Source organism: Lissotriton helveticus, chromosome 10 (assembly GCF_964261635.1).
Source record: "Lissotriton helveticus chromosome 10, aLisHel1.1, whole genome shotgun sequence".
Classification (NCBI taxonomy): Eukaryota; Metazoa; Chordata; class Amphibia; order Caudata; family Salamandridae; genus Lissotriton; species Lissotriton helveticus.
The window spans coordinates 525,041,308-525,062,511 of record NC_136071.1 but is presented as its reverse complement, the minus strand read 5'-3'; the positions used below and the strand labels follow the sequence as shown (position 1 = coordinate 525,062,511).

The 21,204-nt window shown below is 44.4% G+C and overlaps 1 protein-coding gene across 3 annotated transcripts in view; it reads right to left on the bottom strand.

Moving 5' to 3' along the window:
• RAB11FIP3 (RAB11 family interacting protein 3) overlaps positions 1–21,204 on the bottom strand; it is a 533,384-nt gene that overhangs the window by 12,984 nt on the left and 499,196 nt on the right. For all 3 annotated transcript variants that reach the window (XM_078663049.1, XM_078663051.1, XM_078663050.1), the window contains one exon: positions 16,564–16,719. In XM_078663049.1, the coding sequence (XP_078519175.1) occupies positions 16,564–16,719 (156 nt within the window). The remainder of the gene's footprint in view (positions 1–16,563; positions 16,720–21,204) is intronic.

The following is a 21,204-nucleotide window of genomic DNA, read 5'->3' as shown; positions in this document are numbered from 1 at the left end:
GACATAGGGTCCACGACCGACCTCGCCCTGTTTGTTGCAATGCCACATGGTGGTGCTGTTGTTCGTAAACACCTGCACTACTCTTCTCCGGACAGAAGGAAGGAATGACTTCAGTGCAAGACGAATAGCCCGGATCTCCAGAAGGTTGTTGTGAAGCCCAGACTCTGCCGGAGACCAGAGACCTCTGATCTCCACCTCTCCCATATGGCCGACCCATCCCAGAAGGGAGGCATCCGTCACCACAGTGTGGTCTGGTTGGGGGAAGGGAGAGGGATCTGCCATTGACCCAAACCTGGTTCGGGGGCCACCACTGCAGTTGTCGAGCAGTGCCCTCCGAGATCTGGACGCAATTGGACAGATTCCCCTGATGCTGCGCCCAATGGAACTTCAGGTCTCACTGCAGAGCCCGCATATGCCACCTGGCGTGATCGATCAGCAGGATGCCGAAGGCCATGAGGCCCAGCAAGCTCAGGGTAAATCTGACCAAAACCCGTGACAGAGGCTAAAAGATCGGAATCAGTCTGAATATCCCAGACTCGCTGTTCGGGAGGATAGACCCGAAACTGCGCCGTGTCCAGAATCGCTCCGATGAAGAGGAGCTTCTGAGAGGGAATCCGGTGCGGTTTCGGCACATTGATGGAGAACCCCATCATATGCAGGAGGTCGGCCGTAGTCTGGAGGTGCAAGATGACTGCCTGGGGCGAGCCCGCCTTTAACAGCCAGTCGTAAGGATAGGGGAAGACTGAAACCCCTGATCAGAGCAGATGAGCTGCGACCACCACCATCACTTTTGTGAACACCTGAGGGACGCTGGTAAGGCTAAAGGGGAGCGCGGTGAACTGAAAGTGCTCGTGGCCTATAGTGAACCGCAGGTAACGCCAGTGGGCCGGCAGGATGGGGATGTGAAAATAAGCATCATGCAAGTCCAAAACTACCAGCCAGTCTTGCAGGTCGAGGTCAGACAAGACCGGAGCAAGCATCAACATTCTGAACGTCTCTTTCCGGAGGAAGTGATTGATGTCCCTGAGGTCCAAGATAGGACGCAGGCCCTTGTCCTTCTTGGGAACCAGAAAGTAGTGAGCGTAACAACCATGACCTACTTGTGGAACAGGAATGCGCTTGATGGCTCCCTTGGCCAAGAGAGACGTAACTTCCTGCTGGAGAAGGGCCAGATGATCCTCCGACATGCGGTGGTATCACGGTGGCATGGCTGGAGGGTAGTCTTGAAAGGGCGGGAGTAGCCCCTTCGGACTATTTGCAAAACCCACCTGTCCGAAGTGATGGTGCACCAGTGGGGGAGGTGATGGCGAATCCTGCCGCCCAGTGGTGTTTGATGGGCCTGAAAGATCAGACTAGAAGGGTTTGGAGGCTGCTGCAGATAGGGGGGGCGGGGGGGAGGGGACTGGCCCACCCACTGGCCCCAGAACCTCGCCGGTTGTTTCCACGTCCCCGGCTGCCAAAGGCTGGGTAACTTGCTGCGGCCTGTGGCCCTGGGTGGGACGTAGCATGGCACCCCTTCCGTAGCCACGAATGGGCGAAAAAGCAGACTGCGCCGGATGGGAGGAGAGGCCCAAGGACTTGGCCGTAGCCCGTGAGTCCTTGAAGCGCTCTAGGGCATTGTCTGCTTTGTCGCCAAAAAGGTGACGGTCATCAAAAGGCATGTCCATCGAGGTTTTCTGGTACAAAAGGGGGTGGTGATGGACGGAGCATCTGAACCAATCAAACACTCACACCCAGTCAACAGATCTGGGTTTAATCCATCACCGTTCTTTAGCCCACTCGGCCACCCCAGTTCAGACATGGCCATATGCAAATCAGTCTGACCCTGTGCCTCATGGGAACAGTCCAGCCCGAACTGCCAAGCCATGCCTTCCCTGGACCGGAAACAAGCTTCCGAGGACCGGTTTCTGGCCTTTCAGCCGTCTTCAGCCCGGCTTGCTTGAATCCAGTGGCAAAGTGAGCAAGGGACTCACGTCTGAGCATACCCAGCCAACTTATGGCGTACAAAGAGGTTTTCTGGGCATCCCCTGAAAAGCCAGCGGACCTCATCCAGGCGTAGCGATGAAGAGCTACTGACGTTGAAATTGTCCTGCCCAGAAAGTCGGCGGTGTTCAGCCCACAACGGATCATAAACTTTGCTGCATCTCTCCCGGTGGCAACAGCCTGGGAGAGCACTGCCCGGGCCTCCTCCGGACACTGAGGCAGCATGTGCGCCACCATATCCCACACTGAGTGCGAATAACGGCCCAAGAGATAAGCGGTGTTTACGGACCGCAGTCCTAAGCTGGCAGAAGAGAAAATTTGCTTGCCAAGATGGTCCAGCTTCTTGGATTCCCTTATCGGTGGAGGGGTAGGGAAAGCGCTTTTGGAGGTGGAGGCTTGGACCACCAAGCTCTCCGGGGTTGGGGTGTTGGGAGAGTAAAGTAGGGTCGCCCGGAGCCAGGCAATGGCGTCGGGCGATCATCCTGTAGACGGGAGCTCCCGTGTTGGGCCTGGACCACGTGCCCAAAAGGACGTCAGCCAGGGCCTCATTAAACGGCAGCAAGTGCTCCGAAGAGCTCGCCGCCAGTTGAAACACCTCGGTCAGGAGGTTATTCCTGACCACCAACGTAGGAAGCTCGCGGTTGAGAGCCTCAGCCGCCCTACGTAACACCACAGCATACGACGCTCCCTCCTCCGTAGCTACGGTAGGAGGAGACAACATGCCATGGTCGGGTGAAGTGTCAAGACCACTGGCATCCCCCAGGTCCTCTTTCCAGTCCTGTTCAGTATCTAGCTGGTCAGTTAAAGGGTCCCCTGGCCCCTCCCAGTCCTCCTCATCATCCTCTGGGTGCCACTGTTGTTGGAAAGGGACCCCAAGAGTGAACAAGGGCATGAAAACCCCACCCGGCACCGGGGCCAGAGCTGCCGGCAGCGAAGACCCAGGCCCCTCAACGGAGCCCACGCGGCCCGATGGCATGCATCGCTTCGTAGAACGTTTGATGCTGGGCGGGGTCGCTCCGGGTCCCGGAAAGGGAGGGAATCTCGGAGTCGCCCCTTTGGGCTCCACGTGCGGAGCCGCAGGAGTGGGCACTATCTGCGCTCTTCATCGGATCGGCCTACTGACGAGGAGAAGTCGAAGAGCGACGATGCTTCTTCGACTTCTTCTTATGCTTCGACTTACCCGACCCGAGTGCGAAGACTTCGATGACTTGGAACCGGAATGGTGGTGGCTCCGTGACTGGTCCCTCGACCGGGATCTCGAACTGCGCGGAGCCGACTGTTGGCGTTCAAGCAGCTTTCGGGACCACTCCCGCAAAGACTTCGGTGTCAACAACAGACAGTCGGACCACGACTTGGGGTCGTGTTTGCACTCCAGGCAAAAGAGGCACAAGCGGTGCGGATCCGTCACCGACATCAATCGGTTACAGGAACCGCAGGCCTTGAAACCAGGCATCCCTCGTGCACTTGTTCAGAGTCGGAGACTCGAAACGAGACATCGACAAACGTTGAGAAAAACGTAATCAAAAAATGACTGAGATACTGCTCTTCGCGGATCTGCGCTGGTTGGCGCGGAAAAAGAAAGAACAGAACTGACGTCAGTGCGCGAGGGGCGGCATCTATGTAGCTGCCGTGACGACATCCTGGCGACCACAACGCCGATGCCGGAAGCAGAGCGGGCCGACGTCACCTTCCGACACGCAGAGGTACTGCTGACGAAATAACTTTCTGGATCCAGATTGGCGCCTGGGGGTAATTCTAAGGTAAGGAATCTATAACTAACGTGTTTCTTTCAGATACTATTTCTTTTACAGGAGGATCTGGACCCTGTTCTTTATTTGTCACTTAAACTACCTTCTCTGTTGTACTGCTGCCATCATGGCCTATACTTCCTGAGCCAAAGGATGCAGATGGTATTTGGCTGGAAGGAAAGGCAAGGTTTAGAACTGTTTTGCCTTGCCATGTTGCCAAGATCCACCAGACTTGTGTTGACTGCCTAAAGCTGGTTCTCCTCCTACTATGGAGTGAGCTGAGGTGCAGGCATGCTACACATTTATCCCTTTGTCTGCAACCACTGCCTCACTAACTGTACAAATGTCTGACTATTAGCGAATCTCTCCAGGAACCCCCAACAATTGCCATATAAGTCAACACTAGCTAGAAAGGCTCAATGTTACTGTGAAATCTGCCTCTGGAGGTGATATCCCCTTCTGGGTATGTGTGATTTTTTTTCAACAGGACTTGATAATAAATTCCTACAATCCAAAAAAAAGTAACAAGGTTGTCCATTTAACATGGAATAGTATCGGTAGCCCTGTGACACTAGTAGTAAACAAACTTACTGATTTAGGATACTGTTCAGCAACAAGAAACTGCAACAGGAAACTCCTAGACAATTTATCACAAAGAACACAACACTCCAGCAGTGAAAGAGCTACATGTCCTTGTCATGTATTCCTATCGGTTCTGAATCGATCCCCCTATTCCTGACCCTATTCTAGTTAAACAAACCAACAAGTTAACTAGCAGTCAGCCCATGAGGCAGAAATTCCCCATGATGCAGATACCGTTATCTGACGCAGTCATACTACGGCACAGGAACGCGTTATCTGATTAGGTCATAACGCTTGCGATCTAATTAGACAAGCGATATTCCTCCAGCCCCTGATAAGGCATACAGAGTTCTCATAACAAATCAAACCTATGACAACCTGGGCAAAACCCTGCGGCCATTGTTTTGATTTCACCGAGAACTTTAGTAAAAGAATGTGCTAACGAGCAAATCGTATGACATCTTTATTGACGTATCTATGTCCATCCTTACGTCAATCTCGGCACCTTAAAGGTATAAATATTACCGATCTTGCCCTATGCAAACACACGCGTGGTGACGAGACGGAGCAGCCATACTTGCCGAAGCCGAGAGCAGAGCAGACCCCGCTGGCAGCAGCCCCGCCTTCCTGACGCGCTGAGAGAAGCTGCTTTCTCCTGCCGAGAATCCAGCACCGGCGTTTCCGGGTAGCCCTCGCAGGCAGCCTGGAATATCGAGACCAGAGAGAGAGATACCATTCCTCATTCATCCTAACTTCCAGGTACAGAACTGAATAACCCCTCACAGAGAATTCTTTAGTTATTCACTTGGCAAAAACAAACTTAACTTAAACTGTAACTTTCTATTCCCGCCCACGTATTAGGCTTAGGTCAGGTACACGGGGTAGGCGTATTTAGAAACACCAGTTGAGTACGTTTAGTCAAATGTATATGTGTATGTAAATATATTTTATTCATTTTAAACATCATATGGCTTAGAAACCATATCAATGTTTTTACAGTATTACTTTATACTATTGCTTTTAATGTATGCACTTTACTTAACTATAAGTATTGCAATAATATCGATCCATTTCTCTTGTATGAGAAAAGAGACTGATCAATAAATAACACCTTTTTATTGAACACGCCCGTCTCTTCCTTTTCTCTACATTCTGATGAGACTAAGAATGCACGTACTGACTGAGTAAAATAATTTGCCTTTTGTTCACACGACTCTCGAGATTGACTCTTGATTAGGGGAGAGCAAAGTTGTCATGTTCTATGGTTGTCAGAAACTAAATCCCTTCTTGTCTAATCAGGGAAGTTAATTCCTCCTTGAACATTCGAGAAAGTTTCTAGCGAACTCTGAGCTACGCTGGCAAACCCAAAACTTAAGTCTAGTATCGACAGTAGTAGACCTAGTTAACGTCTGGCCTAGGCCTTTACTGCTGTAGGTATTATTCCAATGCGCAGAGCCTATTGGGAAGATAGGAACTACACTACATGGCGCCCAACGCGTTTGGAAAGGGCGATAAAACTAACGTAAGACATTTAGAGTAACTCAGTCGTGCTTTCTCACTCAGACCCCTTTTCCCACAATACTCCAAAGACGTCTGGAGTGGGTGAAAGGTAATATCCTCCAAAACCTCGCAGGAGGGAACTCCTATGTATGGTTCTTGGTATAGTCAACGTTGAAGGATAAACAGTTCCAAAATATTGTGCATCTAATCTCTGTTTCCATAAGAAACCTGATCTGCAAACAAACAAAATAACCTTCAGGACAGTAAAATGTCAGAAAATGAAGAAGAAAGAGAGGCAGTTAGATTAGCAACTGAACTCGCAGATGCTGATGCTACCATGCAAGCAGCAGACGCGGATATAATACTCATTCCGGTCATCAAAAGGAGATCTATAACTCTAAAACTTATAGAAAATGGACTGACACCTAGAGGTGGCACAGTCATATTCGTAATTGAGGCACACGAATATCGGCAGACAGAGGTATATTATTCATGGATACATTTTCCAGCAGCTAATGCTGTAACAAAGTACTTCCACTATTACAAAATAGAGGAACCTCCTAGTGAGTACACTCCTTTTGAGGAGGTGGAAGTACCACTCAAATTCCAAGAGCATTTGCTCTTATTTGATGGCGCCCTAAAACATAATAATCACATCACCAGGCTCGGTCCTTTAGGTAGACCAGGAGCAACGTGGCGGGTCCTAGCCGGATACACACCACATCCAGACTTCGAAAGAATGCCTGCAGCAGATCTTTTAGTACAACTAAAACAATTAATAAAAATTCATAGACAATTAGTTCAGTATGTGATGCGGACTTCAACAATTCAGCCAGCGATTAAACTTCCACAGCTGACCCCTCACCAGGGGAACACAAATAAAATTACACCACAGAACATCCAGTCTTGCCTAGGTAAAGTACCGGCTAAACGGGAACAAATACCATTCTGGTTGGCACAGAAAATTACCCAAATAGAGGCGGTGTTTCCTGACACCACCCCATTAGAAAAACACAGGATTCTGACTATCTGTCTCCCAATGGGAATCGCACCACACATTGAGGACTGTGACACTTGGGGTACAGTCTTTGCTTCCATCTACACAAAACCGCACGGTGTTCCATCCATTTCGGTGATACCAGATGTGCTAAAACAAATTCAAGACGAATACGGTCCAGAGCCCGCTTTAACTCTTGGTATGAAATTACTGAAAGACTTCAAGCAGGTCTCGGCTATATTATTAGCCAACATAAAAGGTGAAGCAGCCAACGTGGCGATCCGCCAGAGGTTAAAAGAGACAGATATAGCAGACCAACCAGCTGAAATTGCCAGAATCATAGAAAAATCCTATGAGGAACTAGGTAGAGATAGTTTAGGTGGAATACCAGTAAAACCGCAACTGACTGAAAGTCCAGAAAAAATATTTTTTAATAATAATTCACCAAAAAAGACCTGGGATGGAAACAAACAATCCAATCCAAAAGAAAAGAAATTCCAGTCCCGAGGAAGGTCTCCTAGGCGAAGGGAGAAATCTCCGAACCAGAGACACAGGTCACCCCCAGAGTGGCCCCTCTGGGAAAAGATATAACCTTAGAAATAGGGATAATATAAAGAAACCTGATAGATATCAAGACATTGATACACGTCCCTCTCAATCTTTTCAGAATTCCTCGCAGAAATCGGAAAGAAGAGGACGATCAGAACAAAGAGAAGAGCACACCAAGTCCAAAGACAAGGAACCTGCTCAGCTAAAAAAGAAATTACAATTTCCAAAAAAGAAGGTAGCCAGTATCAAGGTAGTTAACAATGCCGAGAATACTGAGGACACAACTGAAAAACGGAGAATGGGCTCAGACAATGCTAGACAGCGCAGCAGAAGTGAGCATAGCTCGCAAAGTCCTTATGAATCATCTGGAGACAGTGGACACGAATGAATATCTTCAAGTGGAAACTGCAGACACCAGGGTTAGCAAACCTCACAAGATATACGAGATAACATTACGTATAGAGGGAGATAAGACTAGGAAAATAAGGGGACTATTTTGGGATAATCTCTCCAAGGGCTATGATATCCTTCTAGCTGAAAAAGACTGGCCACCAGAGTTTGTCAGGGAGTGCCCTCATGGCGAAGAAGTAATTATGCCTGCCTTCTCGAATCATATCCCAATTCATAAAAAATACACACTTGCTAGAAAGTGGGCAGTGGCTCTAGCACCTGCTTTATATAAAAATCATGTAGGATGGGATGAGGACTCCCCTCCTCACAAAATCCAGTTAAAATCACAACCTACTGCACAAAGGCAGTACCCAATTAAGCAAGAAGCTAAAAAACAGGTAAATGAAATACTAGATCAGCTAGAATACCAGGGGGTGATTGAAACTTGCACCTCACAAATGAACAACCCTTTGTTTCCGGTCTCCAAACCAGACAATTCATATCGTCTAGTTTTGGATTACCGACACCTTAACACATGTTGCAAAACTTTTGCAGTGCAAAACTCACACAGTGCTGCACTAATGAATAACATAGTGCGCAAAAAATACAAAACAACCTTGGACATCTCCAATGGATTCTTTTGTCAAAACATAGCACCAGAGAGCAGATATTTAACTGCATTCTCAGTAAATGGCACTCAAAAACAATTCTGTCGGTTAGCCCAGGGGTACAAGAACAGCCCGGGGGTATTCTCAGCGAGAGTAACAGAATTACTTCATCTATATGATGATGAAGCATTATCTTATGTCGATGACATTTACTTAACAGATGATGACTTGGAGACTCACTTGAAAAGAGTGAACACCATAATACTTGGGTTCGCAGCAGAGGGTTACAAATTCAACTTTAAAAAGTCCAGAATTGCCCATCTGACAGTCCTGTTCTTAGGATATGAATTATCAAGTGAAGGCAAAAGCCTGGCTGACAATTTCCTAGAGAAATGTGCCGTACTCCAAGCACCTAGAACACTAAAAAACCTACAGTCAATTCTAGGCTTCCTAAATTTCGGAAGAACATACATTGCAAATTACGCAGAAAGGGTCAAACCCCTTTATGATCTAATTAAACCAGACTTTAAAAGATCCAGTTGGACTCAAATACACACAGAAATTTTGAGATCCCTACAAACAGACATGCTAATTAAAACAAAATTAGAAACACGTGATAACACACGCAATCTTGTGATTCGAGTCATCCCAGGGAGATGCGGATTCACATACCTAACCTCTAATGAGGGGGAAAAGGTACCAATTGCATTCAAATCACACTTGTACACAGAAGCTGAACAGAAATTCAGCAACAAAGAAAAAATTGTTCATGCAGTTCAAACCGCAATAGCTAGAGAGAAAGATCAAGCGGACGGTAGACATATCACAGTCAGAACAGCAAAATCAGCCTTTGAAGCATTAACAACACCGTGGAATTTACCAACAACAGCATTGAATCCGGAATGGATACAATGGGTGAATTCTATCACAACGGACAAAGTGTACTACTACTTTGATCCAGAACTAGAAGAATTAAAAAATCTAGAATATGAAGAAACATATCCTCTGCCAATCGACATTCTGCCTCTACGACATTACGCCTGTGTAATCTATACAGACGGACATGCTCAACCGTCCGTTTGGGGAGAACAAGCATACAACCCCACATGTGAGATTACAAAAGAAGTGTGGCGCGGAGGTAAACTAAAACCTCTATTAACAAAGACACACTCAGTAGAAAGTAATTCAGAACAACAAACTGAAATAATAGCATTGAAAATGGCGCTAGATAATGCGGATCGCGAATTCCCGACACTTATAGTGTCAGATTCATATTACTGCGTCAAATCATATAACAGCGATTTGCAGACATGGATTCAAAACGGTTACAAAGATGACACAGATGCACCAATAAAGCAGAAACTGCTCTGGGAACAAATAGCTCTTTTACAGAAAGAGCTACCAAAGACTCACGTGACTCACTCACTGAGTCATCAACGTGATGGCGTTCACGTTGTAGGGAATTCATTGGCTGAAACAGCCGCAGCGGCAGCCACTAAATCGGCTCCCGTAGTTCGAAAAAAGCGTACATTAAAATACATTGACGGTGAAACAGTGCTGGCGGTGAAAACGTCATCAAAAGGCGACTGCTCAGCATTACCGATCAACTATCCACTCAATTATACATACATAATCGATGCAAACTCCGTCCCTTTTGCTCGAATCCCTGGAGTGGGGGATAGAGTGATTCCAAACATGGACAGGAGAAACTTGTTAATCGCAGACGCACACATGGGCGAGGGTCTCAGACACCTTAAATTAAAAAATTCACTGGAAGAATTACAATCACGGTACTGGTGGCCAGGCATGAGCCTGCGTCACACCATGTTTGTAAAACGCTGCCCAAACTGCAATAGAGATCGCAGTGGGGAGAGAAACAGTTTGATACCTCGTCGTATTACGGCAGATAATATTACCAGTAAAAAGAATGGCTTGCGATTAACATATACAGGCTAGTTTCCACTTATAATGTAGATCACCAGCACTCGGCTGACGTCCGGACTGTTATACAAAGATTTGCGAGTCTAAATGGCATATACGCTAAGAGCATGCTACGTTCGACCATTGTTTTCACTCAGGCCCACCAGCCTGGGGGGAAACATGGCCGAATGAGCACAGTCCAGCGGGAATCTTCTCACTTCCTTCCTGAGGGTACGGGATGGTGTAAAGAAAAAACCAAGACATAAAGCAATCTATAGCGGAAAGGATATTAGGTTCGGGAGCTGGGTGGGTCAAACATTTAATAAGTGTCCAACGTAGTCTCAATAACTTGCCAAGAAATTCTCTGAAGGGATTCAGTGCGTACGAATTATTATTTGGAACTAGGATGATGATCTCTGACATTGATAGTCAGACTTCAGTGGTGAAAGAAAAAAGCTTTGATATCAAAGACCGTTTGGCTATTTTGCAGGACTTAAACAAAACAAGAAAAGACCTGAGCAACATAAAGTTGAAACAACAGCCAACAACCACTGAAGAACCACCACCTGTCCCAGCAAGACCTGTCTGGATTCCAAAAGTCGGGGATCTAGTCAGGGAAAAGATCGCGGTAAAGAAGGAATTTGGGCCTTCTTACAGAAAAGCAGTTCCTGTCTTGTCTGTCAACGGGACAAGATCAGTTGTACTACCGCCACTTGCTGGTAAAAAGGAGAACCGAGTTGTATCCATCGACCTGGTAAAACCACAACATGTGGCCGATAACAAACAGTAGGCCAAGTGGACTCCCAATAAGTAGCAGAACACCAAGGTTTGCTACCAGTACAGAGGTCCTAACGAAGAGGCTCATCACATTCGAAACGCCTACAGAAGAACAACAAGGACTATGCAATAATGCAATAGAACTAAGACCTCTGAAAACCCAAATAAAAACATTTAGCAGAGACACACCACTCTACAGAACTGCATCCGGCTACTTCATAAACTTCGATGATTCCTCTGAAGGCTTCAGTGAATCAAAGACACAGCCATCATCAAAATCCTTTAAAGACAAAGCTAAGGAACTTTTGAAACAACTGAAAGAAACATATCTGATTTCTCCATGGATTGAATTTTGGGTGGGTTTTGGTGCATTTATCCTCATACTTTGGCTCATCATGGTACTTACTTTGGGACGCTTCATTGAGGGAAAATATGCTAAAATGGACACAGCAAGTCAGAAAATCAACTTGATCCTCAAACCACACACATCTTCACACGTCGAGAAAAGAGAACTTTCTTCAGCCAACTTCACAGCCAATCCAATACCTGGTGGGGTAGCCTGGGACAACACTGACTATGAAATTTATGGTCCGGTCGAGATCCTGAAATATCCACACCAAATTAAGATCTCATTGAGTGACTTTGCAAAACCAAACTCATTTGCTGATGATTGGGACTTCGAAAGCATTAATAACATGATGTCTGACTTAGTAATGTCTGCTAAATTTACCAAACATGATTATTTGCAGGGTTCTACAAATTATGACAGTATGTATTGCTATAACCACTATGGTAACCACTTTTTACATAGATCTGCACAACCTAGAAATGTTTTAAATTATAATCAATGGGAACATTGTGCAACACCTCCAAAAGGGAGCTCAAGAACCGTTTACGACAAATATTCATATTTTTCAGGTTTTAACACAAGTAATGCTGAAGCATTTTATTTTAAATTGTCAAACAAGACAGGAACCAAGACCATGATAACCAACACAAAATTGTTATATTCAGACTCATTTTTCGAACAAATGAATACTTTTGGTTTTGATTATTGGGACAAAAATGTTGAATTGAAAAGTGTTTGGGGTACAAAAGATTGGCAAGTACAGGGTATAGAAGCTTTGTTTAGAGCCTGCATGATCCCAGAACAAATGATATTTTTAAATGACACTGTTCAACAAACCACCTGTCTTGGTCTAGCCAAAATCAAAGATTTAATTAAACCGTCTATTCCAAAGCCAACAATGTTTAGCAATAACTCTGATACAGATGAAGAGATAGACGTAAACCATATATTAAACCAAAACAGAACACATCCAAATTGGAAACAGTGGTTGATCTGGCCCACAGATACTAATAACTGTCAAGACAGATTCCTGAACAAAACACAGGGTTTCAAAATGAACAGGCCAGACCCTAGATATCCCCAAAGACATCACCCAGGGATAATTACCACCTACAGTGTGGGCAAATTATGCCTTCAATGGCTACAAACTTCCACACTGGCTGAAATTAAGCAACACCTAACTTTACTTACTGATGGTGCTGACTTGCGTGATTTCACTTTGGGACCACGCAAACAGCGTCAAAAACGTTTCATAGCAGCCTCTGTATATGCAGCATACAATGAGGCCTGGAAGGTTACTCAAATTGAAACAGCAGAGAGAATACGGGAAATTGACCGTATTAATTTGGAAAAATCACTTTCTGTAGTGGACAATGGGTTAATGACTCTGTCCTCCAGAATTTTTTCATTGGACAGCATTGTGTCGTCAGCAATCGATATATTATCGCAAGACTTACTGTTATTACAACATGGTCAGTCACAATTGCGTTCTATTGTACAGCTTGGCTGGACGTTACAAAATCTGCGTTCAGGCTATGTGCCTTGGCGTTTAATCAACACAACGTCACTATTCCAAATCTTTAACCTTACTGATAGACAAATCGGTATGGCGCAAAAGGGTGCTGATTATACAATCTTGAGCATTGAAAAACTAGAAAGATTACCAATGACAATATCAGAACGACCTGTCAGTGAATGGATAATACACGGAATCATAAATATTCCAATCTCAACCTTCAGGTTTCAATACTGCCAAAAATATATACAGGCTGGCATGTACGAGAAATTGGGAAAGGGGTACCTTAAAACAACTTGGAACCTGCCCTATTCACATGCATGTGTCAGTAATAAAGGACAGAAAGTGTTTCTTAGTGGCAACAATTGTGAGATGTCACTAAGCGGCACGCTTCTGTGTAACGGAATTAGTTTGCATGGAGCCTGTGAAGGGAATTCATACAACCTTTCATGTCACCAGCAAGGCGCACCTGCAACAGAAATAGAACCATTCTTTCAAAGACTCTATAATGGGAGTTACATTCTTATTGTAGACCGCAGATGTTGTAGTCTTATGCCCGGGACTCCTTATCTAGTAACTACTACTGCGAAGGTCAAGTGCTGTGGACGCACATTGTTCCCCAGCTCCTTCCCAGACAGGGAGGCAAGGGCATGGCCCGATTTGAAAATTACTTCTATTCGAATAGATACTTTAAGCAGAATGAAAACAGTCCTTCTTCAGACGCCTACCAGGCTCTCGTCATCAAAAGAAACGTATGATCTACAAGTCGCAAGGACGACTGCAGAGATACATACATTATTATCAACTAATTCCCCCGTACATTTCGCGGAAATCCTGAATGAAATCTTAAATATTTCTGATACCAATGGGGTCTCAAAGGTATTTAAGACAGTATTTTCGATGGCATTAACACCATTCAAAGCCATACTGGGTATTTTTCCAGATTTCGTCCATTCGATTTTTGGCGGACTTCCCCTGATCCTGGGACTAATTGCAGGAATCCTATTCTTAGTCCTTATTTTTCGTTATGGCAACCCATGTCACAGACAAAACTCTTGCGACAAGGGAAGAAACAATCCTAGCCATTGGATACCGGGACCGGATATCAAAAATCCTGGGACTCTCCCGGCTTAGAGACCTGAACATGACTTGGTTTCTATCATTTCGACCAATGTGGCAAAGATGTGTTTTACCTGTATTGAGGTGTCTGCTATGCGGAGAAGAATGCGTGTTAGACACCTGTCTGACGCTACAATCGGATGCGCCGATGGATGCAGAAACATTGTTGAGCCCGATTAAGGTTCATGCTTTGTGCTGCCCTCAAAGGCTACCAATCCTGATGACGGCATTCGTGGAAGCTTCACCACTACGATTGATGGGTAGTGAAGTTCAAGATGAAAGCAGCATCGAACAGGTACGACCTTCTGTCAGTAATACAAATCAGAATGTCAATGGAGACAATCATGCGCAAGAATGCATGATTACACCTATTTCCGAGTTAGTGGAACTTTCCCAGGAAGCTGTTGACAGTTTTTTCGAAAGCCTAAATGATATGATGTTCTCACCCGAACAGAAATAGAAACTTTTGAACAAGCCCGCACACGGCGTTCCCTGAATTCGGCCTTCAACTTTAAAAATAAAGTCACATGAACATTTTCGCTCCAGTTCACGGACAGCAGTTTTTCCAGCAGCCCCAAAATATTTTTGCATATTTTTCGGGACACTATCTTCTGCTTAAAGTAAGAACTATTCTTAAAGAACTAAGGTTTCTAATACAAACATTTTTTAGATAGCTTATAGACATTAGCTGCCCGCTGGCATGTTCATAAAGATATTTTATTCTGTGATGGAATGGTCTCGAAACTTTTTTCTGTAAGAAATCATTTCATGTGTAATTCTCATATACCAAATAAGCAATAATGTATACAAATGCGATTACTTTGGCATTATTCTACAGCTTGAGTGCATACAATATATATGTCTGCAATTTTTTTCAGTATATTTGAAAATTTCAAAATGCATTTATGTATTTTGGGGTGGTAAGGTATACACACTACTCTATAGTATGTTGTACTATGTTATACTATGCCTAGATTAGTAAATATGTCCATAGTTAGCGTGGAGTGGGTGTCATGTATTCCTATCGGTTCTGAATCGATCCCCCTATTCCTGACCCTATTCTAGTTAAACAAACCAACAAGTTAACTAGCAGTCAGCCCATGAGGCAGAAATTCCCCATGATGCAGATACCGTTATCTGACGCAGTCACACTACGGCACAGGAACGTGTTATCTGATTAGGTCATAACGCTTGCGATCTAATTAGACAAGCGATATTCCTCCAGCCCCTGATAAGGCATACGGAGTTCTCATAACAAATCAAACCTATGACAACCTGGGCAAAACCCTGCGGCCATTGTTTTGATTTCACCGAGAACTTTAGTAAAAGAATGTGCTAACGAGCAAATCGTATGACATCTTTATTGACGTATCTATGTCCATCCTTACGTCAATCTCGGCACCTTAAAGGTATAAATATTACCGATCTTGCCCTATGCAAACACACGCGTGGTGACGAGACGGAGCAGCCATACTTGCCGAAGCCGAGAGCAGAGCAGACCCCGCTGGCAGCAGCCCCGCCTTCCTGACGCGCTGAGAGAAGCTGCTTTCTCCTGCCGAGAATCCAGCACCGGCGTTTCCGGGTAGCCCTCGCAGGCAGCCTGGAATATCGAGACCAGAGAGAGAGATACCATTCCTCATTCATCCTAACTTCCAGGTACAGAACTGAATAACCCCTCACAGAGAATTCTTTAGTTATTCACTTGGCAAAAACAAACTTAACTTAAACTGTAACTTTCTATTCCCGCCCACGTATTAGGCTTAGGTCAGGTACACGGGGTAGGCGTATTTAGAAACACCAGTTGAGTACGTTTAGTCAAATGTATATGTGTATGTAAATATATTTTATTCATTTTAAACATCATATGGCTTAGAAACCATATCAATGTTTTTACAGTATTACTTTATACTATTGCTTTTAATGTATGCACTTTACTTAACTATAAGTATTGCAATAATATCGATCCATTTCTCTTGTATGAGAAAAGAGACTGATCAATAAATAACACCTTTTTATTGAACACGCCCGTCTCTTCCTTTTCTCTACATTCTGATGAGACTAAGAATGCACGTACTGACTGAGTAAAATAATTTGCCTTTTGTTCACACGACTCTCGAGATTGACTCTTGATTAGGGGAGAGCAAAGTTGTCAAGTTCTATGGTTGTCAGAAACTAAATCCCTTCTTGTCTAATCAGGGAAGTTAATTCCTCCTTGAACATTCGAGAAAGTTTCTAGCGAACTCTGAGCTACGCTGGCAAACCCAAGACTTAAGTCTAGTATCGACAGTAGTAGACCTAGTTAACGTCTGGCCTAGGCCTTTACTGCTGTAGGTATTATTCCAATGCGCAGAGCCTATTGGGAAGATAGGAACTACACTACATCCTAAGATATGGAGGTTTAATCAGGTTCATACAATATTTAACTTGAAAGCTGCACCAGGGTAATAACCTTGTCTCGTCTCTCAAATCTGAATGTGTGCATTCAAGTACTAAAACTTGGCACATTATAAACTACTCTACTGTACCTGTTTCAGCCTTCGGATTTCCTGCTCCAATTCACTCTCGCGTGTTCGGTTGTTGTATTCCTGCAGCCCCGCACTGTTCGCCCGACCCCGTTTCTGCTCTACTTCCAGCTTGTAGAGCTGCAGTTGCTCCAGCTGTCTGCGGAGATCTTCAATCACCTGTAATGTGAACAATGCAGTTACTACATATACATATATATATATATATATACGACCATCAACTAAAGCGAAAACGATTAAGGAGAAAAACAGTTGCGTTTGGTAAGATTTCATACACATTTAACCTGTAAAACTTTTCTTTGAGTGTGAGAAAGGACAACAAACGTGGTAGCGTCTCCTCAATTGCTTGCATTATGATGCATTTTACCAGACTCTACTTCTGTATACCTATTATACAGGTTTTCCTCCTTGGGTTGATTTCGTTCCATTTTGCTTCAATCTAGTTTCTCCATCGACTACCTACAATCTGCATTGGCTTGTCACTCCTGTACTGATGGTTTTCTCAACAGTATTAAAATGTTGGTTGCTGACATTTGTGACATTAACTATGGGCTGGTTTCACGAACAGTTTACTTTGAGTTATCCATGCAGTACTCCTGGATCAATAGTAAGTTATTGGTACCCCATAGTAATTCACACCTACCCACAGCCAAATCTCGGTCAACTAGGCTCTTGGTCTTCAGATAAACCAATACTGTGTCTTTGGGCTTACTGTGGTTCCGCTCCCAACCACTGCTTGTAACGAGGACATTTATTTAAACGTTAATTAGCTTTTGGAAAATCATACCAGCTCTTAGAGACAAATGTTTGCAAGGCTAAAACATAACATGGTTCCTTACATTCCACTAGCCTTCTATCCTTTGGGACATATAGCTGATGCCTTCATGTTGCAACTGATATTTTGCTCTAAAAGGATGGAGACAGTCGGTGAGAAATTGCACATTGGATATCATTTAAATATTTGTCCAGCCCACACATTTTAAGTTTGGGACTACACTGGCAGCCATTCTCTAACAAACAGTCTCCTGCCTCCATGGCGGGAGCTGCTTTGAAGAAACAAAGCGTGACAGATGGCCTGCCATGACATGGGGGTTGGTCCATAATTTTTACATTTTACTAAGACAAACCACTAAACGGGTTTGAACTTTGAAAATGTTAATGTGTGAGTTTTCTGCGAGCATGTGGGAGACGTTTTCCAAATGTTGCTGTCCGAGACCACTGTGGTGTACATAGCAGTCCAAGACTGAGAAAAAAACACATGGCTCTCATGGTGTCAGAAGGCCTACCCTAAAAAGAAAAAGCCTTCTAAAGCCATGTTTACAGATGTGCAGGCCTACCACAGGGACCTTAACTACAGCAGAACAGCAAAGATGGCGTCAACTCCGTTCTTAGGAAAACGGATATCTCATCATCTCTATGTGATGCAGGAGATGCAAGCGTTGGGCAGATGGGGCATGTCACAATGTGTGACAGATCCCTATTACTGCTCATCTCTAAATTACCTCGTGCAGTTTTTGTGGAAAGATAAATGGTTACATCTTCCCTCTTACTTTCCTGTTTAACTGAAGGTTCATGCATATGTATAGCTGGTGGTCTAGCGAGAACGTTGGATAAGCTTTAATCCTCCACTGATTTCAGAAACAAAAGCCTTTAAGAGAGCTTCATGAAGCCACCATCTTAATGCCAATCAGTGAACCGAGAGACACAAACTATACCTTGATTTTTACTTGAAACAGAGAATAACCAGAATACATCCCTTTAGCGTAAATGAGGTCATTTGGAAGGCATGCTGGCAACTTGCGTTAAAAATAGGATTTTGCGATAAAAACTTTCCACAGTGCTTCATTAGATTCTGTTCTTAATGTGTTGTGCCTTCATTTTGGATCCTGACGTGAACATAAATTAACTGAATGTGCTGACGGTTCAGACATGGTCACGCTCTTAAAGCGACTAACATTTTAGAATGTGTCAACATCATGCAGGAGTATCCTTTTGTGTCACCGTCACAAAGAGATATTTGCCCACAGCAGAAACCCAAGGCATCCATGGCATCGGGATCCACCCACAGGCAATGCTGACCGAAGGCTTGACATCAACCAGTCTGGAGCAGGACACTGGAACATGTGCTGCACACATGCTTTCCTGAACCTAGACCTACTCCAGTTTCCCTTATAAGGTTTGGGTCTGCTTACCTTGATGATGGTAATTTGACAGCTTAGCGGGGGTCAGGAGTGGATACACTCTGTACATCGTTTATTTCTTTGAACCCTACGTTTAAGCCTATGGCATATATTTTGTTTGCTTTTCTGGCACGATTTGATAGCAGGCGTTCTCTGTCTCATTCCAGAGTTGTCCTGTGTTGTGTCCAGCTGTTGCTTACTGCTATCCTATGGACTGCTTTGGGTGGCTGTTGCCTCATTTGTGCTGGCACTAGCTCTCAGCTGGGCTGTGTTAATGCCAACTCCACCCTTTGTAGTCATGAGCTGGAAGGGCGTACAAAAGAGTTCTCACCTACGCAATGTTGCCTACAGATGACTATATATGTCGCAGACACTATCTCAGTGCACCAGGCCATGTTCCACGCAGGCATGATGTAACGATATCGAATGGCAAACGCTAGGGTAGACATTTTCTCCATGTATCTCTGAAACTTGGTTCGTACTGACTATCGCTTGTCTACACTACAGATAGCAATGTGATTTGAATGTAATATTGTTTGAATATACAATAAACAGAATTTATGTAAAAATAAAAAATGAAAGTTCTTTTCTTCAACACTAATTTCTATCAGCGATCCCCACTGGAAACTCCTGACCTCACAATTACTCATTCTGCAGTGTCTTTGCCTTGTACAAATTTAACTGAGCTTCAGTACCCCATGGGCTACCATTGTTTCTTCATGTGTGTCTGTCTTTCTCCTGTGTCTGGCTTTGTGTCTTTCTTTCCTGTCCCTGCTGGGCTTAAACATGATAGTTTTTGTTGAACTGACATCATTCTTCGATATATCTGGTTAGTTTACGTCTCAGTCCACTTTTGATTTCTGTCCCAGGGATTATGTAAGATTCCATGTATTAACGCGTTGCCAGTACCTTGTTTTCCCATAAAACGGGAGTTTCTTTGCATGCACGCTTGATCTGTGTTCCTGTCCCAATTTTCCTGACTAATAGATTTTTAGCTGTCCCAATCCCTACCGGAACCTCATCAGGGTTCATGGGCTAGTTCTGAAGAGTACGCAGGGCACTAGCTGTCCCTATGTGTGTCGGTACATGCATAAGATAATACACCCTTATACTAACCAACGAATGAGGATTACAGCTGGCTCTAGCTCTGTATTACTGCTCACGATTTCTACTATTTTACGTAACACATTTTTATAATTTCAATCCCAAAGAAAAAGACATTTTAGACATGCACATCTTTTCAACAAATGTAAAATCTCCAAACTGAAAAGTAGGAAGTACCCTGTTTATTATTCGCTTTTTTAATGATTGTCTGCCATAAGTTACTGCGCTCTTGGGCTGTGTCCGTCTCGGTCTCCTCCATACCTTTCAATATTGAAAGCAGCGTTTCATCACAATGATGGGCATAATCTGTTTCCAAGATTCTGCTATGATTGGGCAAGCCCAGATCATACGATGAAAACCTGCTTACAGATCTCCGCATCTTGAGCAGAAGGCTGAAGATGTCGGAAACATTCTATATACTATTTTATGGGTAAATTAAAGCTTTATGTGAATACATTTCAGAAGTTTGAATCTTGCATTCCTAGAGATTTTTGGTGTGCAACTTAACGCCAGTGTCCAGTCACCATCGTTCTAATTCTATTTAGGTCCCTCGACTATGTGACTCAGAGGTCCTCTAGGTTGCATTTTGCCATGCCCAACAGTGACTTATATAGCATCGTCACTGCCTGAGCGCCATTCTTCATTACAAGTATTTATTGCAATACCGCATACGTAGGCAGATCAGATTTTCTTCACCCACATTTAACACGTCTTTTCCTTGGGCTTCCCGAACTCTGGTGGCATGTCACATTTGTACCAGATCCTAGAACGTCATCTGCACCCTTTTGTCATGCAAATCTGAGAATGCCTTGGTCCCTTGTATCCAAGAGCAGGCCTGGCACAAATGCTGAAATCAGCCCCACTCCCTCCGTCTCCTCTCACAACTTCATTTCCATCCAACCATTCTCTCTCTCCCCTTCTCTGATTGATTTCCATCTACCTCCCCCTCCCAACCGACCTTTCTCTTGAAGCCTACCTGCTGTTGCAGTTAACCTCTGGGAGTTGGGGAAGTCACACAGGCACCAGGAGCGGCCCTGAGCTTTCAAAACCGGGATCCAACCCACCAGGTAAATGCCTGGAGGAATAAAAGGCCTACCCGGCCCTGCCTACATCAGCCCAACTTTCTACTGCATGGTGCCATTCTGTTCCATGTATGACTGGTAAGCCATAGATAGGGATGTTGGAGTTATAAGCTAAAGTCGTGAAGGTTGGTCTCAGGCATCTGCCGCAACCGTATCTAGGAGTAGAGCTGACCTTTCCAGTGTTCTAGATTTAGGAGGAATTTAATGAGTCTTCACTATCAGGGTTTTTAGAGTACATAACTCACTTCTAGAGGCGAAGGGAGCACGATTTCAGAGAT